Consider the following 19,940-nt stretch of genomic DNA (forward strand, 5'->3'; position numbering starts at 1 on the left):
ACACCAGCAATGAGGCAGAAGAAAGAGAAGTTAAGGAGTTGAGCCCATTTCCAATTGCACCCCAAACTGTAAGATACCTAAGAATAAACCTAAGTAAAGAGGCAAAGGATCTGTATTCAGAAAACTATAGAATACTCGTGAAAAAAATTGAGGAAGACACAAAGAAATGGAAAAACGTTCCATGCTCACGGATTAGAAGAACAAATATTGTTAAAATGTCCATGCTGCCTAGAGCAAGCTATGTAATCAGTGCAATTGCTATCAAAATATCATCAACTTTTTTTCACAGAACTGCCACAAATAATCCTAAAATTTGTATGGAATAAAAAAAGACCCCAAATTGCCAAAGGAATGTTGAAAAAGAAAACCAAAGCAGATGGCATCACAATTCTGGACTTCAAGCTGTATTACAAAGCTGTAATCATCAAGACAGTATGGTACTGGCACAAAAACAGACACATAGATCAGTGGAACAGAATAGAGAACCCGGAAATGGACCTCAACTCTATGGCCAACTGATCTTTGACAAAGCAGGAAAAAAAGACAGTCTCTTCAACAAATGGTGCTAGGAAAATTGAGCAGCTACATGCAGAAGAATGAAACCAGACCATTTCCTTATACATACACAAAGATAAACTCCAAATGGATCAAAGACCTCAAAGTGAGACAGGAATCCACCAAAATCCTAGAGGAGAACACAGGCAGCAACCTCTTCAACCTCAGCTGCAGCAACATCTTGCTAGACACGTCTTCAAAGGCTAGAGAATAAAAAAGTTCACTGAAAAATGAACTACTGGGACTACATTAAGATAAAAAGCTTTAGCACAGCGAAGAAAACAACTGACAAAACTAAAAGACAACCAACAGATTTGAGGAAGATATTTGCAAATGATATATCAGGTAAAGGGCTAGTATCCAAAGTCTATGAAGAACTTATCAAACTCAGCACACACAAAACAGACAATCATGTCAAAAAATGGGCAGAAGACATGAACAGACACTTCTCCAAAGAAGACATACAAATGGCTAACAGACATATGAAAAAATGTTCAACGTTGTTAGCCATCAGGGAAGTACAAATCAAAACCACAATGAGATACCACCTCTCACTAGTCGAAATGGCTAAAATTAACAACTCAGGAAACAACAGATGTTGGCGAGGATGTGGAGAAAGGGGAGCCCTCTTACACTGTTGGTGGGAGTGCAAGCTGGTGCAGTGACTCTGGAAACAGTAGGGAGGTTCCTCAGAAAGTTAGAAACAGCACTACCCTACGACCCAGCAATCACACTAGTATGTATTTATCCAAAGGATGCAAACATAGTGATCCAAATGGGCACATGCATCCCAATGTTTGTAGCAGCAATGTCCACAGTAGCCATAATATGGAGAGAACCCAGATGTCCATCAACAGATGAATGGATAAAGAAATTGTGTGCGTGTGTGTGTGTGTGCGCGCGCGCGCAAGCACACACGCACACACGATGGAATATTACTCAGCCATCAAAAAGAATGAAGTCTTGCCATTTGCAATGATGTGGATGGAACTAGAGGGTATTATGCTAATAAGCAAAATAAGTCAATCAGAGAAAAATAAATACATGATCTCACTCATATGTAGAACTTAAGAAACAAAACATTGGATCATAGCGGAATGGAGGGAAATATAAAACAGGACGAAATCAGAGGGAGACAAACCATAAGAAACTCTTAGCCATTTGAAACAAACTGAGGGTTGCTAAAGGGGAGGTGGATGGGGTCACTGGTGATGGGCATTAAGGAAAGCATGTGATGTGATGAGTAGTAGGTGTTATATGAGACTGATGTTAATATCACCACTGATCTCTTCAGAAAATTCTTGAAACATTAAGAAACTGTCAAGCTCATGTTTTCCAAAATTCTGCTTTTCACTTGCGCACTCAGATCTTGTCATTGACAACAAATACAAAAACCAAAGTTATTTTCCTTTGAAGTGACATGCTCACTTCATTCATTTGTGGGGGAAAAAAAAAAAAGTCTGCCAACAACCCCAGTGTAAATAACCATACTTCGGTTCTTTCAGGTAACAGATGGATTTCACGAAGAGAGTGACTAGTTAAGTTCACAGCTGTCAGACTTCCCTATGAAGTAGAAAAGCTTGATGTGCAGTTCCTAGTTCATGACACTAGATATTAAAAAGGATATTGTACCCAGTGGTCAAGAGCAATATGACAAGTAATTTTTGCTGCTTCATCGAGGACATTCTAAAGTGAAACAGTCTTTCCCCCCATGTGTACTTGCTGGTGAAGAAGACAGTGACCACTAGTGTAAGGACCTCTAGTTTCCGTTTCATGTTCCTGCTGCGATTTGCACTGAGGCTCCAGCAGTTTTTCCCACCATTGCTCTGGCACCATTACTGCAAATGTCAACACAGGGAGGACAGACAAAGATCTAGTATCATAATGAAAATAGTCTTATCTTTGCAAATCACCTGGAAAGACTCGGGGTTTTGCTGACCATGCTTTGACTGATGGAGGTAAAACCCTCAAATATCTCACTTGGGAAGGGAAGGGGAGAGACTGGGAGCTTCTATGAGATGCAGAACAGAGGATGCCTCTGTTTGACTGTCCTAGCATCCCTAAGTCCTGTTTCTAAAATATTCTGATTACCCCGGCTAATCATCATTGGGGGGAGCACACTCATACCAGGCCTTTGGCTGAACTGCTTATCAGTGAGCTGACAGTAAGTGACAATAAGTGACAGCCCCTGGGGTAGAGACAGGAGGGTCAGAACGTAGGTGTAGTTTTTGTTGTTGTTAAGATATTTTTTTATTTATTGGAGGGGGGGGCATATGAGCAGGGGGAGTGGCAGACAGAAGGGGGAAACACACCCCACTGCCCGGAGCCCGATATGGGGACTCGATCCCAGGACCCCAGGGTCATAATCTGAGCTGAAGGCAGATGCTTAACCAAATGAGCCACCCAAGCACCCCTGTAGCTATAGTTCTCAAAGGAATAGCCACAGCTCGCTTGATGTCCCTCCACATCTCTTGGAAAGGAGCACAGCACTTGGCAGACCCGACTCACTTTACAGAATTAAGAAACTACAAAATTAAGAAACTAAGGGCCAAGGAGGCGCAGTAATCTGCCTAAAGCCATACATGGCTCATGGTACTGAGATTCAAACCCCAGCTTGCTTATTTAAAATCCCTCTGCTCTTTAATAAACAGAGCTGAAAGTCCACAGATAAAAGAGGTGTTACCCACATAGGAAGTGGCTACAAGTTGCTAGTCTTTAATCGTGTTTACCGATGGATAAAACTTGTGAATGGCTTGGTTCCTCAAGTCCATCCATCAAACAGATTTCGTTAAAATGAAAGTTAGGAAGAATCTGTGTGAAGATAGTACAATAGTGCCTCATTAATTTGGTAATTATAAAAATTGTATTGGTTCAGCTTAGCGCTGTGTTGAGCTCCCAAAGTAAACCAGGCATCGTGAATATTTAGCTATCTTTTACCTAGCAGATCGTTTCAATTCAGTGGTGCCTAGTCTGTGGGCAAAACGCTGTAGCGGGAGCTGGGCGATGCAACATCCGCTCATTTTAGGGGAAGAGATGCGTGAAGAACCTTCATTCTGTAGACATTAATGAAGCGCTTATTTTACGCTCAACACAGGAAGCCATCAGTCAATATTTCAAACAAAATTCAGCACAAAACCACGTTCACACTAGTCCGGCACAGTCTCTCTGAGCAGAGTATGGCTCTTTCTCATTTTCTGGAGCCGGTGTGGTTTCAGGGATTTGCAGACTTGGAGGTCATGGTTACTGGGATGAGAGGGTTCTTGTCTGGCTGGTATTCAGGAAGGTGCTTATGGGGTGAGTCTTCCTGATGTACCAGGCAAGTCGTTGTTGACTGAGTACACAGGCTAATACCAGTTCTGGTGGTTACCTTCCACCATCGCTCAGAAATATATGCCCTTCTTCAGGGATGGGGGACCTTTTCCAGGATTAATTTTCTGTGCTAGTGCTGTCCAGTAGACATATCGTAATCATTACGTAAGTAACTGTGAGCTAACCAGTAACCACATTAAGAAATATAAAAGGTGAAATTAATATCATTGCAGCAATTTAGTAGACAATTGATAATAATAGAAATAATTATATATATTATTGTTAATAAGATTTTATTCAGTCCAGTATATATCTACAGTTTCATCTTTGGTTCTTCTATAGATTTTGTCTTCTTCTCTCCATACCAAGTCTTCAGCATCGAGTGTGTGTTTTATACTTAAAGCACATCTCCCTTCCAACTAGCTGTGCAGAAAGTGGTTTATGTCGTATGGCTAGTGCCTGTTTGAGTGCAGGTCTACACTAGCTTCTGGGGGCGCAAGGACAGACAGAAGGCTATGCCTAGCCTCCAGGCTCTCACGGTCTCACAGAGGCATAGCGAGGTAAACGAACACTCTAGATGCAGGACCCAGACTAGGGTGAGGCAAGCTAGGCGTGGACATAAAACTTAAGGATGTGCTCACTCTCAGGGTCGTCCGAGTGCAGGGTCTGCCCCGAGAGTGATCACCTCCTTAAATACTGCACCCTAAGCACCCCATTAGCCTCCCCCCAGTCTCATTCCCACTGGGGAGCCTCATCAAGTAGCAGATTCTGGGTACCCAACCCCGGAGCTTACAATTCAGAAGGTCTCAAGTAGGACCTAGGAATTTGGAGTTTCCATAAACATCCCCAAGGAGTCTAATGCCCGTATTTGGGATCTCCCTTCGAGAAACTCTGGCTGTGCAAAGAGCCTCCCAGAGACTTCCTTGATATCCAGGGAAATCATTTCTTTTTTTTTTTTTCTTTCTTTCTTTCTTTTTTTTTTTTTTTTGGTTTTGGGAGTAGGCATTGTTGCGGTTATCAGTCACCTCTGAATTTTTAGGGGGTGTGCGGGGATTCTGCAGTTCCTCTCGCAGAAGGCTCCTGTAGTCTCCGTTCCTGCCCTTGCAGCCTGCAGGACCCTTGGCTAGATGCCAGCTTCGTGTTCCACAGACACATTGACTACATCAGGGGCAAAACCATAAAAGGCACCTGGTGGTGTGGAGAGTGAGTTATGGTAGGTGCTGAGAGGTGTGCCAGGAACTGGGTGGCCTGGGAAAAATCAAGCACTGTGTTCTCTTTCAGCTTTTTCGCCGCATCTAGCTTATTTGACACTGTGTGGGCGCCTTCATATCTCACCACGCCAGGCACGTTGTTTTAACGGGCCTCAAATAGAAAATGGCAGTTAGTCTTCTGTGATCTGTCAGGTAGCACACGGACTATAGATTGTGTGTTACAGCTGTGTTTTGGGATGCTTTTCCTTGGGCAGGGAAGCAGCCCCAGGTGGGGAGCATCTGCTTTTCTGTGTGCATATGTGTGCTTCTGTTTCCAGGTCTCCCCGCTGGTCTGCTTCCTGCTGTCCCCTGCGGCTTCCTTCATCAGCGGACAGTTGGTGTATGTGGACGGGGGCCAGTCCTTGTATACGCACATCTTCGACGTACCAGGTGGGCCCACAAGAAATGACTATCACTAACTTTATGCCTTTTCAGGTTCAAGTTCTCAAAATCTTTCTTTTTTCAAGATTTTATTTATTTATTTGAGAGAGAGAGAGAAAGAGCACAAGCAGGGAGAGCTGCAGGCAGAGGAAGAGGGAGAAGCAGGCTCCCCACTGAGCAGGGAGCTTAATGCGGGGCTTGATCCCAGGACCCTGGGATCATGACCTGAGCCGAGGCATACACTTAACTGACTGAGCCATGCAGGTGCCCAAGTTTTCAAAAAATTTTTAAGCAGTTACAGAAAGGATTAGGGTTTTCTCTCATGGAACATAAAAAATGTACAAAATGTTTATATTCCTGAAATCATCTTTAAAGGAAATGTTCTCAGTCAAAGAAAATATCTAAATACTTTTTATCATAGCACATATTTATATATTTTAAGAAATTGCCTTGTGTATATAGGTTGGTGGATTTTTAACCTTGAAAAATATTCTTGATATAAATATATATGTATAAGGAGGAGATAGAAAAGAGGCAAGAGGTTGCCGTATTTTTAAGATTTAATTCCTCTTTTTTCCTCTAATAAGTGACTTGTATATCTGAGCAGAAGACTCAGACCTATTAGATGGGGAAGGGTGCTTCAGTACCATTTATATATCTTTGGGATATATATTGAGTGAAACCATAGGAATTTGCTATATTCAACCATTTTTTCCTTTTTTTTTAAATTTAACTTAATTTCTTTTCAGTGATCCATAATTCATTGTTTATGCACCACACCCAGTACTCCATGCAATACGTGCCCTCCTTAATACCCACCACCAGGCTCACCCAACCCCCCACCCCACTCCCCTCCCAAACCCTCAGTTTGTTTCTCAGAGTCCACAGTCTCTCATAGTTTGTCTCCCCTTCCAATTTCCCCCAACTCACTTTTCCTCTCCATCTCCCAGTGTCCTCCATGTTATTCCTTATGCTCCACAAGTAAGTGAAACCATATGATAATTGACTCTCTCTGCTTGACTTATTTCACTCAGCATAATCTCTTCCAGTCCTGTCCATGTTGATACAAAAGTTGGGTATTCATCCTTTCTGATGGAGGCATAATATTCCATTGTATATATGGACCATATCTTCTTTATCTATTCGTCTGTTGAAGGGCATCTTGGCTCTTCCCACAGTTTGGCGACTATAGCCATTGCTGCTATGAACATTGGGGTACAGACGGCCCTTCTTCTCACTACATCTGTATCTTTGGGGTAAATGCCCAGTAGTGCATTTGCAGGGTCATAGGGAAGCTCGATTTTTAGTTTCTTAAGGAATCTCCACACTGTTTTCCGAAGTGACTGCACCAACTTGCGTTCCCACCAACAGTATAAGAGGGTTCCCCTTTCTCCACATCCTGTCCAACATTTTTTGTTTACTGTCTTATTAAGTTTTGTCATTCTAACTGGTGTAAGGTGGCATCTCCATGTGGTTTTGATTTGAATCTCCCTGATGGCTAATGACGATGAACAATTTTTCACGCGTCTGTTAGCCATTTGTAGGTCTTCTTTGGAGAAGTGTCTGTTCATGTCTTCTGCCCATTTTTTGACATGATTATCTGTTTCGTGTGTGTTGAGTTTGAGGAGTTCTTTATAGATCTTGGATATCAGCCCTTTGTCTGTAGTGTCATTTGCGAATACCTTCTTCAACTATTTTTAATATACAAAACCAATAATTTCATGAGTCTCAGCCAAAGATAGACATTGCACACAAATATAAAATTCAAAGGTATTTACACTGTTGCTGAAGAGTGTTAAGTGGCTAGCAAATCAAAATGTGGTTGATGTAATGCATGTGTATTTCTTTTTTCTTTTTTAAAGATTTATCTATTTATTTGTTTGTTTATTTATTTATTTATTTCAGTGAGAGAGAGAGAACACGGGAGAAGGGGCAGGCAGAAGGACAGGGAGAGAGAATCTCAAGAAGACTCTTTGCTGAGCATGGAGTCCAAAGCAGGGCTCAATCTCACGACCCTGAGATCAGACCCGAGCTGGAAACCAAGGGTTGGACACTTAACGGACTGGGCTGCTCCAGAACCCTGCATGTGTATTTCAGTTTTGTATCAGGGACCGGGGTTCACCCTACTCTTTTGTGTACTAACAGTCTACTCCAGGCTTCAGACCTTCTTTGCATTAATAAATGATAAGTATGGGACTTCAATATTATTATTTCCCCCTCCTATCTAGATTTCTTTACTAGTATTTACTAGTAACATCAATGTGGTGATGTGGAGAAGATATCATGGTTTTTTTGTTTTTGTTTTTGTTTTTAATTTATGTATTTATTTTAATAAACATATAATGTATTTTTATCCCCAGGGGTACAGGTCTGTGAATCGCCAGGTTTACACCTTTCACAGCACTCATCATAGCCCATACCCTCCCCAATGTCCATATCCCCACCACCCTCTCCCGTCCCCCCTCCCCCCAGCAACCCTCAGTCTGTTTCTTGAGATTGAGTCTTTTATGGTTTGTCTCCCTCCCGATCCCATCTTCTTTCATTTTTTCTTTTCCTACCTCCCCCCAACCCCCCCACATTGCATCTCCACTTCCTCATATCAAAGAGATCATATGATAGTTGTCTTTCTCTGATTGACTTATTTCGCTAAGCATAATACCCTCTAGTTCCATCCACGTCGTCGCAAATGGCAAGATTTCATTTCTTTTGATGGCTACAGAGTATTCCATTGTGTATATATACCACATCTTCTTTATCCGTTCATCTGTTGATGGACATCTAGGCTCTTTCCACAGTTTGGCTATTGTGGACATTGCTGCTATAAACATTCGGGTGCACGTGCCCCTTCGGAGCACCACGTTCGTAACTTTAGGATATATACCCAGTAGTGCAATCGCTGGGTCATAGGGTAGCTCTATTTTCAGTTTTTTGAGGAACCTCCACACTGTTTTCCAGAGTGGTTGCACCAGCTTGCATTCCCACCAACAGTGTAGGAGGGTTCCCCTCTCTCCGCATCCTCACCGCTTCTGTCATTTCTTGACTTGTTAATTTTAGCCATTCTGACCGGTGTGAGGTGGTATCTCATTGTGGTTTTGATTTGTATTTCCCTGATGCCGAGTGATGTGGAGCATTTTTTCATGTGTCTGCTGGCCATCTGGATGTCTTCTTTGCAGAAATGTCTGTTCATGTCCTCTGCCCATTTCTTGATTGGATTATTTGTTCTCTGGGTGTTGAGTTTGCTAAGCTCTTTATAGATTTTGGATACTAGCCCTTTATCTGATATGTCATTTGCAAATATCTTCTCCCATTCTGTCAGTTGTCTTTTGGTTTTTTTCACTGTTTCCTTTGCTGTGCAAAAGCTTTTGATCTTGATGAAATCCCAATAGTTCATTTTTGCCCTTGCTTCTGTTGCCTTTGGCGATGTTCCTAGGAAGAAGTTGCTGTGGTTGAGGTCAAAGAGGTTGCTGCCTGCGTTCTCCTCAAGGATTTTGATGGATTCCTGTCTCACATTGAGGTCCTTCATCCATTTTGAGTCTATTTTCATGTGTGGTGTAAGGAAATAGTCCAATTTCATTTTTCTGCATGTGGCCGTCCAATTTTCCCAGCACCATTTGTTGAAGAGGCTGTCTTTTTTCCATTGGACATTCCTTCCTCCTTTGTCGAAAATTAGTTGACCATAGAGTTGAGGGTCTATTTCTGGGCTCTCTATTCTGTTCCATTGATCTATATGTCTGTTTTTATGCCAGTACCATACTGTCTTGATGATGACAGCTTTGTAATAGAGCTTGAAGTCTGGAATTGTGATGCCACCGACTTTGGCTTTCTTTTTCAATATTCCTTTGGCTATTCGAGGTCTTTTCTGGTTCCATATAAATTTTAGGATTATTTGTTCTATTTCTTTGAAAAAAATGTTTTGTTTTGTATTTAATTTATTTATTTATTTGACAGAGATCACAAGTAGGCAGAGAGGCAGGCAGAGAGAGAGAGAGAGGGAAGCAGGCTCCCCACTGAGCAGAGAGCCCAATGGGGGGCTTGATCCCAGGCCCCTGGGATCATGACCCGAGTCGAAAGCAGAGGCTTTAACCCACTGAGCCACCCAGGTGCCCCAGATATCATGGTTTTAAGACTCCTGGTTAGAAAGACAGAAATGTCTCCGTGTTGTACAATACCGTTTTCAGATAGTAGTTAAAGTGGCCACTGCCCTCTCCGGTGGCGCTGAGGGTATTTGTCGATTCTCATTTAGAAAGGGAAAGGAACTCCAGATAGTGGCTTCTCCAGGCCACCAGTGAAAGATGTTCCTTATGTAATTCCAACACTGTTTTGTTTTGTTTTTTAAGATTTTATTTATTTATACTAGAGCGAGCGAGCAGAGGGGAGGGAGAGGGAGAATCTCCAAGCAGACTCCCTGCTGAGCCCAACGCTGGGCTCCATCTCACGAGCCCGAGATCATGACCTGAGCCAAAATCAAGAGTCGGACGCTCACCCGACTAAGCCACCCAAGCGCCCCAAGCACTGTATTTATTAGTGTAGAGATTTTTTTTAAGGTTTTGGTGAAATCAGCTACAGCAGTTTTTCAAGAATATACTCCCTCCACCACCCAGGGATGCCGGGGGGGCTCAGTCGGTTAAGCAGCTGCCTTCAGCTCAAGTCATGATCCCAGGGTCCTGGGATAGAGTCTCACATCGGGCTCCCTGCACAGCACGGAGTCTGCTTCTCCCTCTGCCTGATCTGCTTGATGCTCCCCCTGCTTGTGCTCCCTCTCTCTCTGACAAATAAACAAAATCTTAAAAAATATATATGTATATACTTCTGCCCCCACCCCACCATGAGTGGGAATACCGAGCCTTTCCGTCCTGTGTTTTCTTGAAGATTGCCAGTCCGGGAGTGACAAGTCCTGGGGTAGAAGATCACACAATAGCTGTGTGATCTTGGGAAAATTAATTTCTGTAGGCTGCCGCTTCCGGTCGGCGAACAGGAGAACAATTAGGCACGAACAAGTCAGCTGCAAGAGACTGGGAGCAGGGGACAACAGTCGAAAAGACTCCTGCCCGGAGCAACTCCAGAGTCCCACTTTTATTAGATGGAAACAACAGCCAACAGAAGAACCAATGAAGGTCAAACATTAGTCACGTGTCTCGTGGACACGCAAGGAGGAGGATAAAGTTTATAGTTAATCAAGCACATTCAAAGGTCTCATCTAACAACGGGCGCTTCTGGGAAGAGAAAGGAGCGATATCGAAAAAGGGAAGCAGGCGGTATTTCGTTCCACCCTGAGCTGACCGGGCGTTGCCGGTTGCTCGGCTTCCCTGAAGCAGGCGCGTTCCACACTGGGCGGGCCGGGCGTTCCCGGCTGCCCGGCTTCGGTGAAGGGGCGGCGTTCCGCCCTGAGCGAGCCAGGCATCCCCAGCTGCCCAGCTTCACGGTCGTGTATCGTCCTTCTCCCCGAAGACCTGTTGCCAGTGTATGTTTTTCTTAAGGCCATATCCAAATGTGCTTGGTAACTAGTACAATCCTCCAGGGGCTATAGTTTAAGTAACACATTGTTCTGAGGGGCAGTAGCAGTAGGCTTCCATTTTCCTTTCTGTAAAGCGGGGTCACTTACAGCATTTATTGGGTAAACATTTAGAAGCATTAAATTAGATAATGCACATTTAAAGCCTTGTGTCCGATAGGATGTTTCTAGCTGCAGCTCATACTGGCCTGAGCAGGAAAGGCATTTATTGGGCCGTAACTGAACGGTCTGCTAACTTGAATTATCCGCTCATTGAGCTCTTCGGGGGCAATGTTTTTGTTTTTTTTTTTTTTCTTTTCCCTCTGTTTTTGCTTCTGTGGTGTTGGCTTTCTATTAAGACGGACTCTCCTGGTTGCAGAACGGCTGCCTGTCCCCCAAAAGCCCCATGCTTCTTTTTCCCTAGCCTGCTGGACAGAGAGAAGGGAGGGGAATGACGTTTTATAGCATTTCTAGCAGAATTCCGAGACCTACTCTGTTTTGGACCAGCTGATGTGTGTAGCCCTCCCCAACCAGTAGCCAGAGGCGTGACTTAGCTCAGTCAGAGATCAAAGTGGGGCCACTTCCCCAAAAACTCATGGATTTCCCCAGTGCAGGTGGAGGCTCTTGGAAAGAGAGGATGAGGGACTGGATGCTGGACAGGCAGCTGTGTGTGCCCAGTACAAAGTAAGTACACGGCTTTAAAGTCATCCTGGTTCCTAAGGAAATGGTACGTGTGGAACGGCCGCGGTACGCCAAGCACTCTGCATAGGCCATCACATTTAATTTTCACAACTTCAGAAGAGCAGATGTTGTTAGCAACCACCCGCCCCACCCGCCCTCCCACCCTGCCTCGCCCCAGGAAAACAGGCTCAGGAGGAGGAACCTCTCCAGATTTGGAAGTGCTAGTACCTGGCAGAGCTGGGATTCAAAACCAGGATTTTCTCAAGACCTTTGCCAGTTGTCCTAACGATTTCTTTTTTCTTGCCGAGAAAAGAAAAGGGGTGAACCAGGGAAAATAAGAAGAGAGTCTGTTGGAAACTAAGACGATGAAGGAGGTTAATAGATTTGCATTTAATGTGAGATTTTCCACTTACTCACCAGATCACGACAACTGGCCTGATGGAGGAGGGGACCCTTCTGTCGTCAAACAGATGAAGGAGGATTTCAAGACTAAAAGCAAGCCCTAAGCTAAGGAAACTACACCTGTCTTTTGTCTCCAAATACCTTAATATCTCAAGAACACACTTTGGTGCTTTCAGGAGCTGATAGTATGAAGGGAACAATCACTTTCTGCCTTTTAATGTTATCAATCATGCCTATGCAAAAACTATTCTGGAAATAATGCATGTTTAAGCCCCAAACAACACTGTTTAGCCTGTGATTAAAGATTTCTTTTTTAGGAATGGGGCTTAACATACTTTATGATTATGCCTTTCATTTCTAAGCAAGCTAATTGAAAAATGAAATCATTTCAAATTAATAATAGAGGTATCATGATTTCCCGAAAAGGTTTTAATATTTGGTTGTAAAGGTGGGCAGTAAACTCAAATTCTGGCCTCAGGATGATTCTTAAAACTAGAGATATACAGTGATTCATATTTCATGGTGGGTATCATGCTTTTGGAGCCATAAAGCCTTATGATAATTACCGATGCATGATTTGTTTTGTTCATGAAGTTAGATTTGCTTAAAGCCTCTTGAGTCAGAAGAAAAATAAAGTCATGTGCAGCATTTCTTGGAAGCATTTGATTTGTGTCTTGATTTCCAATCTAAAGTATTCCTTTTTTGCAGCACCTGGGTGGCTCGGTGGGTTAAAGCCTCTGCCTTCGCCTCAGGTCATGATCCCAGGATCCTGGGATCGAGCCCCGCATCAGGCTCTCTATTCGGCAGGGAGCCTGCTTCCCTCCCTCTCTCTGCCTGCCTCTCCGCCTACTTGTGATCTGTCTCTCTCTCTGTCAAATAAATAAATAAAATCTTAAAAAAAAAAAAAAGGATTCCCTTTTCTTCATGTTTCTCTTTTTGTATGCAAAACAAAAATTTTAAATTAAGTGTTATGCAAATTAGGGTTCAGTATTCTGCCTTCAGTTGAGTTTTTTGGGCAATGATCCCAACTTCTGAAATGCCTTTTATAAATTATGTACATTCATTTTTTGGTCTTAATTAAACATCTTTTCATTGTATTCCCTCTTGAAGTCAAGTAGATATTTTCTTTTCTTTATTCTCAGTGCAAAGTACAGATCTTCCTTCGCTTAAAAGGGGGTCATGTCCTGATAACCCCATTGCTAGTTGATAATATCATTAAGCCAAAAATGCATTTAATACACCCAACTTATTGAAAATCAGTAACTTAGCCTCATCTCCCTTAAATATGCCCAGAACACTTACATTAGCCAACAGTTGGTCACGGTCATCTCACACAAAGCCTACGTTACACTAAAGTGTTGAATATCTCATGTAATTTATTGAATACCGTGCTGAAAGTGAAAACCAGAACGGTTGTATGGGTGCAGAATGGTCTGCAATTTCTGCTGAAAGTCTTTTCGCTTTCACACCACAGTGAAGTTGAAAAATCACGTGAAACCATTGTTAAGTTGACGACAGCTGTATATAGTTTACCATGCTCTGGGAAGGGACCCACAAATCTGCCATTTTATCAGGCTCCCACATGGGGCTGGGACCAGGGTGAGGCTAACTAGATGCCTGGGGGGCATCATGAAAGAGATGTTCACTCTTGGGTGAGCCCAAGTGCAGAGTCACCCCCGAGAGGACACACACAACTACATTTTGTGTCCGTGCTATTCACAGGGAAAGATCAGAAATCTTTTCCTTCTATGGGGCCCCTGGGTGGCTCAGTGGGTTAAGCCTCTGCCTTCGGCTCAGGTCATGATCTCAGGGTCCTGGGATCGAGTCCCACATCGGGCTCTCTGCTCAGCAGGGAGCCTGCTTCCCTCTCTCTCTCTGCCTGCCTCTCTGTCTACTTGTGATCTCTGTCAAATTAAAAAAAAAAAAAAGAAAAATCTTTTCCTTCTAGAAAACACTCGAAAATGGCCTTCTGGACACGATAATATCGTAGTTGCTAAGCATTCAAGCCACAGGTTAACCCTAACACAGGTTGGTGTGGAAGATAAAGAGGCAGGGAGGGCTTGCTTTTCAAATTCCCTCACGCCAATGACCGAAAACAACCCCACCCCACAAATCTCCATGATGTTGTCGCGTGTTTATTTCTACTTAAGACATGGAGGCCACCCCACATAGCATGAGACGTAGCTACCACTCCTCATTAGATCTTCTTGTTAGCCCAATGATTCGACAGCTGACCATTATCTATGTTCTAGAATCATAAGTCGACTCCCCAGGACTTCTGTACATTTCATGATAGTGTCCTCTCAATAATGTTCTCTCTTGCTACTACACTTAGTAAATTTTGCTATAGACTGAATATTCCTGAATAAGTTTAATCATTCAATAATTTTGAGCCCCTGTGTGCTCAGCGTCATGTTAAGAACTGGGTGTGCAGGGGCACCTGGGTGGCTCGGTGGGTTAAAGCCTCTGCCTTTGGCTCTGGTCATGATCTCAGGGTCCTGGGATCGAGCCCCACATCGAGCTCTCTTCTCAGCAGGGAGCCTGTCCCCCCGCCTCCGCCCTGCCTGCCGCTCTGCCTACTTGTGATCTCTGTCTGTCAAATAAATCTTAAAAAAAAAAAAGAATTGAGTGTGCAATTCTGAAAACAAAAACAAACAAAAAAACCACACTGACCTTGCCCCCCACAGAGCTTACAAGAGTAAGAGAGAGAGAGAGAAACATTAATCAAGCCACATACAAATTTAAGCCTCCCTAAGTGCTCTAAGTGCCATAAAAGGTAAGATCGTGGTGCTAAAGGCATCTACCAGGAAGAAAAAGACATTGAGAGGAAAAAAACAACTCTTTTAATTGCGTTAACAGAGTGGACATTCTCCCCCACCCACATGCTGCTCCTTTCGTTCATGGCTTATGTTAGTTCAGGTCCTCTGGGAAGTGGTGCCGAGACAGAATGAGATGTGCATGAGACCATGGGGGATATGCCTGCAGAGGCGGGGAGCCCCGGAAGACAGCAGCAACCTTCAGACCATGGAGCAAGTGTGACACCCGTGAAAGAGGGACAAAGACAGGAGTGAGCAGAAGGCAAAGGGAAGGTTTGCTAATGTTCACATTCACACCACGGTGGGGCCTGGGGGTACCGGGAGACACTTGGTAGATGACCTGGGTTCCACATGATCACTCCTGTCCTCACTGTTTAGGAGTAGCTCTGCTCCTCCCGCTGGCCAGGGACACTCTTTTTAATATCAGCTCATGCCTGCACACAGGCAGGCCAACGGTCCCTGAACTCGGCCATAGTTCATAGTTCAATGGGACTCTCCGGGGTCCCTTGGCAAGAATTGCTTCCTTGGGAACCAGGACTTCCAATGCTGCAAGATCCAGAAATCGATGGGAAGCACCAGGTCCCACGGTGGAGCTTTGGAAGTGTTGGTAAGTAGGACCACTCCCTCTTCCACTCAGTGGTTCCCAGAAATGTTCCCAAAGCCTTTGGGGAAAGACGTCCTGACAGATGGTACTCCAACCTTTCAGAAGGTTGCTGGCACTTAGGCTGTGCATTGGTTTTTCTAGTCCTCTGTGGAGCTGGCTCCTTCTAGAAGCACCGTGTGTACAACGACTGATGGTTTCAGGGTCAGGGACCCACTCTCACACATTTTCCTGGGAAGTGGGTCACCTGATTGGATGCTGTTGCGTGGGATTCCGTGCCTGTGGATCAGGCTTTGTATAAGCCCCTGGAGACTGGTGTCTGAGTCCCTGCGAGCAGGAACGGTAAACTCTTACCTGGATTCAGTATCTCGCACTATGAGCTACCACAGGGGATGGGAGCGATGAGAGACTGGCTAATAGGAAGTAAGGAGAACTGTAAAGAATAATGGAATAGGGGCACCTGGCTGGTTCAGTTGATCTCAGTTGATCTCAGAGTGGTGGGTTTGAGTCCCATATTGGGCAGAGGGCTTACTAAACAAACCAGTATGGGAAAAGCAGATATAAAGAGCAGCTACTAATCTACTAGGGCCGAGATGGCAATTAACTATGTTCCCCAAGGCCTAAGGGGTGCATTTCGCAGCTGCCACATGCCTATATCCCGTGATGACTGTTAAACAGTTACCATCAGTCCCTTTTATTTTCAACACTATCCCAAGGCTTGGCTCAAAAAAGCGTCACCTTGTGGTTAATTGTGGAACACGAGCCTCTCCGGACAGGGCCTTCTTGGGAAGCCAAGACTTGGCTGCAAAGTTTCCACTTGAGCTCTAATGTCTTCTCCTAGTATTTCTTCTGCACTCCTCCTTTACAAGGGTTTCACTTTGATGAGGAGGACAAAGGCAAGAAAGATGTCGTTTAAATGAAACTTACAGCTTGCAGTCCAGGGATATTCGTTAAAGACTAGAAGCAACGTTATCTTGACGATAGCTAGATCTTCAAGGTCCTGTAAGACCCTGCTTTGCGCGTACAGAAATTCCTTAGAAATCTATGTTATCTCTACCTCCCCTCCCTCCACAAACTTAAAATATATAGTCAGTCACACCCACACTCAGGTGCAGCTCATCTGCCTATGGGACCTGTCCCCCTGCTATAATAAAATCACCTTTTTTGGACCAAAACCCTCCAAGAATTCTTCCTTGGCCATTTGCTATTGAACCAAACTTCAAATCACATCCACTTCCCTGAAGTGTTGAAATTTGATCAAGTGGCAGGAAGACTTGAAACCACATTCCACAAGGTGTATTAGAGTAAAAGCTGGTGATCATCTAGCCCTTGTTTTATGACCGTTATCCAAAGGAATATTTAAATCTCCGCTTATCCAACGGGACGTTTGGAATCCTGCGCGCAATGCTCTGATTTGTTTGGTAACCAGCGCCCCCTGTCGGTTAGTGTCTGCTCTGCCCCCAGCCGCGCCACCGCCCAGTTTTCTCAGCTCGGGCGTGGAGCCTGAGGCACGTCTGCTCCCTGCCCTGGTGGGAGTCAGATCGTGCGGACCCGCAAGTCCTCACGCTGTCCGCATCAGGGCTGTATCCCGGGGGCGTGTCCTTACTCCTCTCATCGAGCGAGCCCCCCCCCCCATCCTGCGTTTCCATCTGCAGCCTCCAAACTTGGTCTTCTGGAGCTTGTCCGTTCCCTCCTGATTGACGCCACTTTGCTGACCTTAATGAAGAACAACCTGTCTGCTCACAGGCACCGTTACATCCTCTCCCCCTGTTTATTTTGCCCTTTCCTGCCCGTTGCTGCAGAGCGCTCCGTGGGCTCTCTCCTTCCATGAGTTAGGGCTCTGAGACTCTGCTGGAGTCCAACTGCCTGGTTTCCAATCCCAGCTTCTACCACTGACTCTTGACTCTTTGAAACAATTGTGAGGTTTGAATACGAACTGGATATTAGCAGATGTTATCCAAGAGTTACTTGTCATTCGATGTGATAACAGCAGGGCAGTTACATTTTTTTTTTTTAATGTCCTTCCTTATTAGGAAAGAAACGGTATTTGGGATTTGGTTTTAAATACTCCAGTTTAAAGAAAAGTGGGGTAGGGGATGGGAGGAAGTGAAATGAGATTGGAAGCATGATAGTAATTGTTTAGGCCAGTGACAGATACATTATATGTTGGTTAATTCTATTCTCTTCTCTACCTTTGGGTAAGTTTGGAAATTCCTCAAATAAAAAAAATTTGCAAAATAAAAATGGTGTCATTCATTACTTGGATAGTGGGTAGCATGAGGAAGAATTAGTTGGTTATAAAGAAAGTTACTGGGGAGAAACAGGAGAGAGTTTGCACTTACATCCAATGGTTCTTGGGGGTACATGGGTGTGGCAGAGGGAGCAAAAGACCAGGTTCCAAGGAGAATATGTATTTGGTGGTACAAAATTATTGCCTCTTAAACTGAATTCTGTCCTGCAGCACTGCGCATAACACGAAATTCTGGCCAGCCTCCCATCCTGGTTGGTTAGCGTTACCAGTTAGTCAGGCCCAGCACAAGCCAGTTGGGTAAAGATGTAGAGTTGCAGGAAAGGGACAATGGTCCAATTATTTCAGTGACATTGATATAACTGAGTTCATACACTTGAATGGGGAGATTAGATCCAATTGGTAAATTTGGAAAAACTCAGATAGCCAAAGCAAAAACAATATCCCTTGGTTTTCTTGACTATTTGGACCATTAAGCTTGTTTTCATCTGTGTAGACTGAGTCACAAATTTAGTTAGAATTTGTAGTTTTAAGTATAACTCAACAGAATTACCTTTTTTCAGATACTAATAATTACCATAAACTTAGGTAGTAAAGGTTTCTTTAAATAAAAAAAAAGTCATTTCCTTAGGTGATGTAGGTGATTCAGAGTAATTGTCAGAATTTCTTACCCTTTAATTTTAGCCTTCTGAAGTAAAGGCTGTATGTACCAAAGCTGATTTTGTTAAATTTCTTTAGCTTCTTATTTTCAGATGAGCTGAAAACAGAGGACTAGTCTATTTCTTCCCCATGGGAAGATTTCCAAGTGAGGCATTGAGTCTGGATTGGGGGTTGGTGGGATTGACTGTGGTGGGGAGGGAGAAGGAGCAACCCTTCTCTTCTGTATTGTTGGGATGGAGATTGGGGAATTGGGGAGGATGGATGCCTTCATTGGATTCTCATTAGTTCTTACTATCTTACTTGGAGGAATAAAGTGGAGAGGATTTCAGTAAGATACAGAAGAGAATATTTTGTTGAGCAAGCAAAGCATGTGTGTATAGAAATGGGCTTTGTGTTTGGCTTGGGAGTTCAAATGGGAGAGCAGAAATATATTGCCCACAGAGCTATAGAACCAATACGTCGTAGGTAATGATAACTATCATTTTTTGAGTGATTACGACATGCCAGATACTGCCAACAGAAAAATGAAAAGCAAAAATGAAAAGATGGGATCGGGAGGGAGACAAACCATAAAAGACTCAATCTCAAGAAACAGACTGAGGGTTGCTGGGGTAGGGGGGACGGGAGAGGGTGGTGGGGAAATGGACATTGGGGAGGGTATGTGCTATGGTGAGTGCTGTGAAATGTGTAAACCTGGCAATTCACAGACCAGTACCCCTGGGGATAAAAATACATTATACGTTTATTAAAAAAATATATACAATAATAAAATACATTATACGTTTATTTAAAAAATAATAATTAATAATAATATTATATAATAATATTATAATATTATAATAATATTATATAATATTATAATATTATTATAATAATAAATGAATAATAATAACAATTCTCTTAAAACTTTGTGGCTCTCCTGTGAATAGTTTTTCTGGGTCAGAAATGTGAGAGTATCTTAGTTGGATGATTCTGTCTCAAGGTCTCTGAAGATGGCAGGGCAGCCCTCATCTGAAGGCTTGGATGGCATCAGAGGATCTGGTTCCAAGATGGCACACTTGCATGGTGCTGACTCAGTTCCTCCCTACATGGGCCTCTCCATGGGCTGTTTGAGAATTCTCACGACAGTGCCTGGTTTCCCTCAGAGTGACCTGGGAGCAGATATTCTTCTTGACCACTTCAACTTTTTTTTTTTTTTGAGTTTGTTTGTTTGTTTATTCATTTATTTATTTTTTGAGTAATCTCTACACCCAATGCGGGGCTCAAACTCACAACCCCAAGATCAAGAGGCACATGCTCTTCTGACTGAGGCAGCCGGGTGTCCCTCAACTGTACTCTTGATCCTCTATCTTCCTCATCCTTGACTTCCTTCCATTCTAATAGCTCCAACTTCTCCCCTTTGCTGATTCCTTTTTGCCTGTAAATAAACCCAGAAGTCCCTATGTGGAAAAACCAGCTTTACCTTGCCACTTACTTAAGGCAATGTCCTGTTTCTCTCTTTGTTTCATAACTATGCTTCTCTATCAAATAGTCCATCGCCATTATC

The 19,940-nt window shown here is 43.6% G+C and overlaps 1 protein-coding gene across 1 annotated transcript in view; it reads left to right on the forward strand.

Moving 5' to 3' along the window:
* LOC308340495 (peroxisomal trans-2-enoyl-CoA reductase-like) overlaps positions 1-12,727 on the forward strand; it is a 39,510-nt gene extending 26,783 nt beyond the window's left edge. Inside the window, exons 7-8 of the mRNA XM_080799701.1 lie at positions 5,393-5,504; positions 12,088-12,727. Coding sequence (XP_080655827.1) covers positions 5,393-5,504; positions 12,088-12,173 — 198 coding nt within the window. The 3' untranslated portion in view covers positions 12,174-12,727. The remainder of the gene's footprint in view (positions 1-5,392; positions 5,505-12,087) is intronic.
* Positions 12,728-19,940: the final 7,213 nt, after the last annotated feature.

Source organism: Martes martes (assembly GCF_963455335.1).
Source record: "Martes martes genome assembly, chromosome: 3".
Taxonomy (NCBI): Eukaryota; Metazoa; Chordata; class Mammalia; order Carnivora; family Mustelidae; genus Martes; species Martes martes.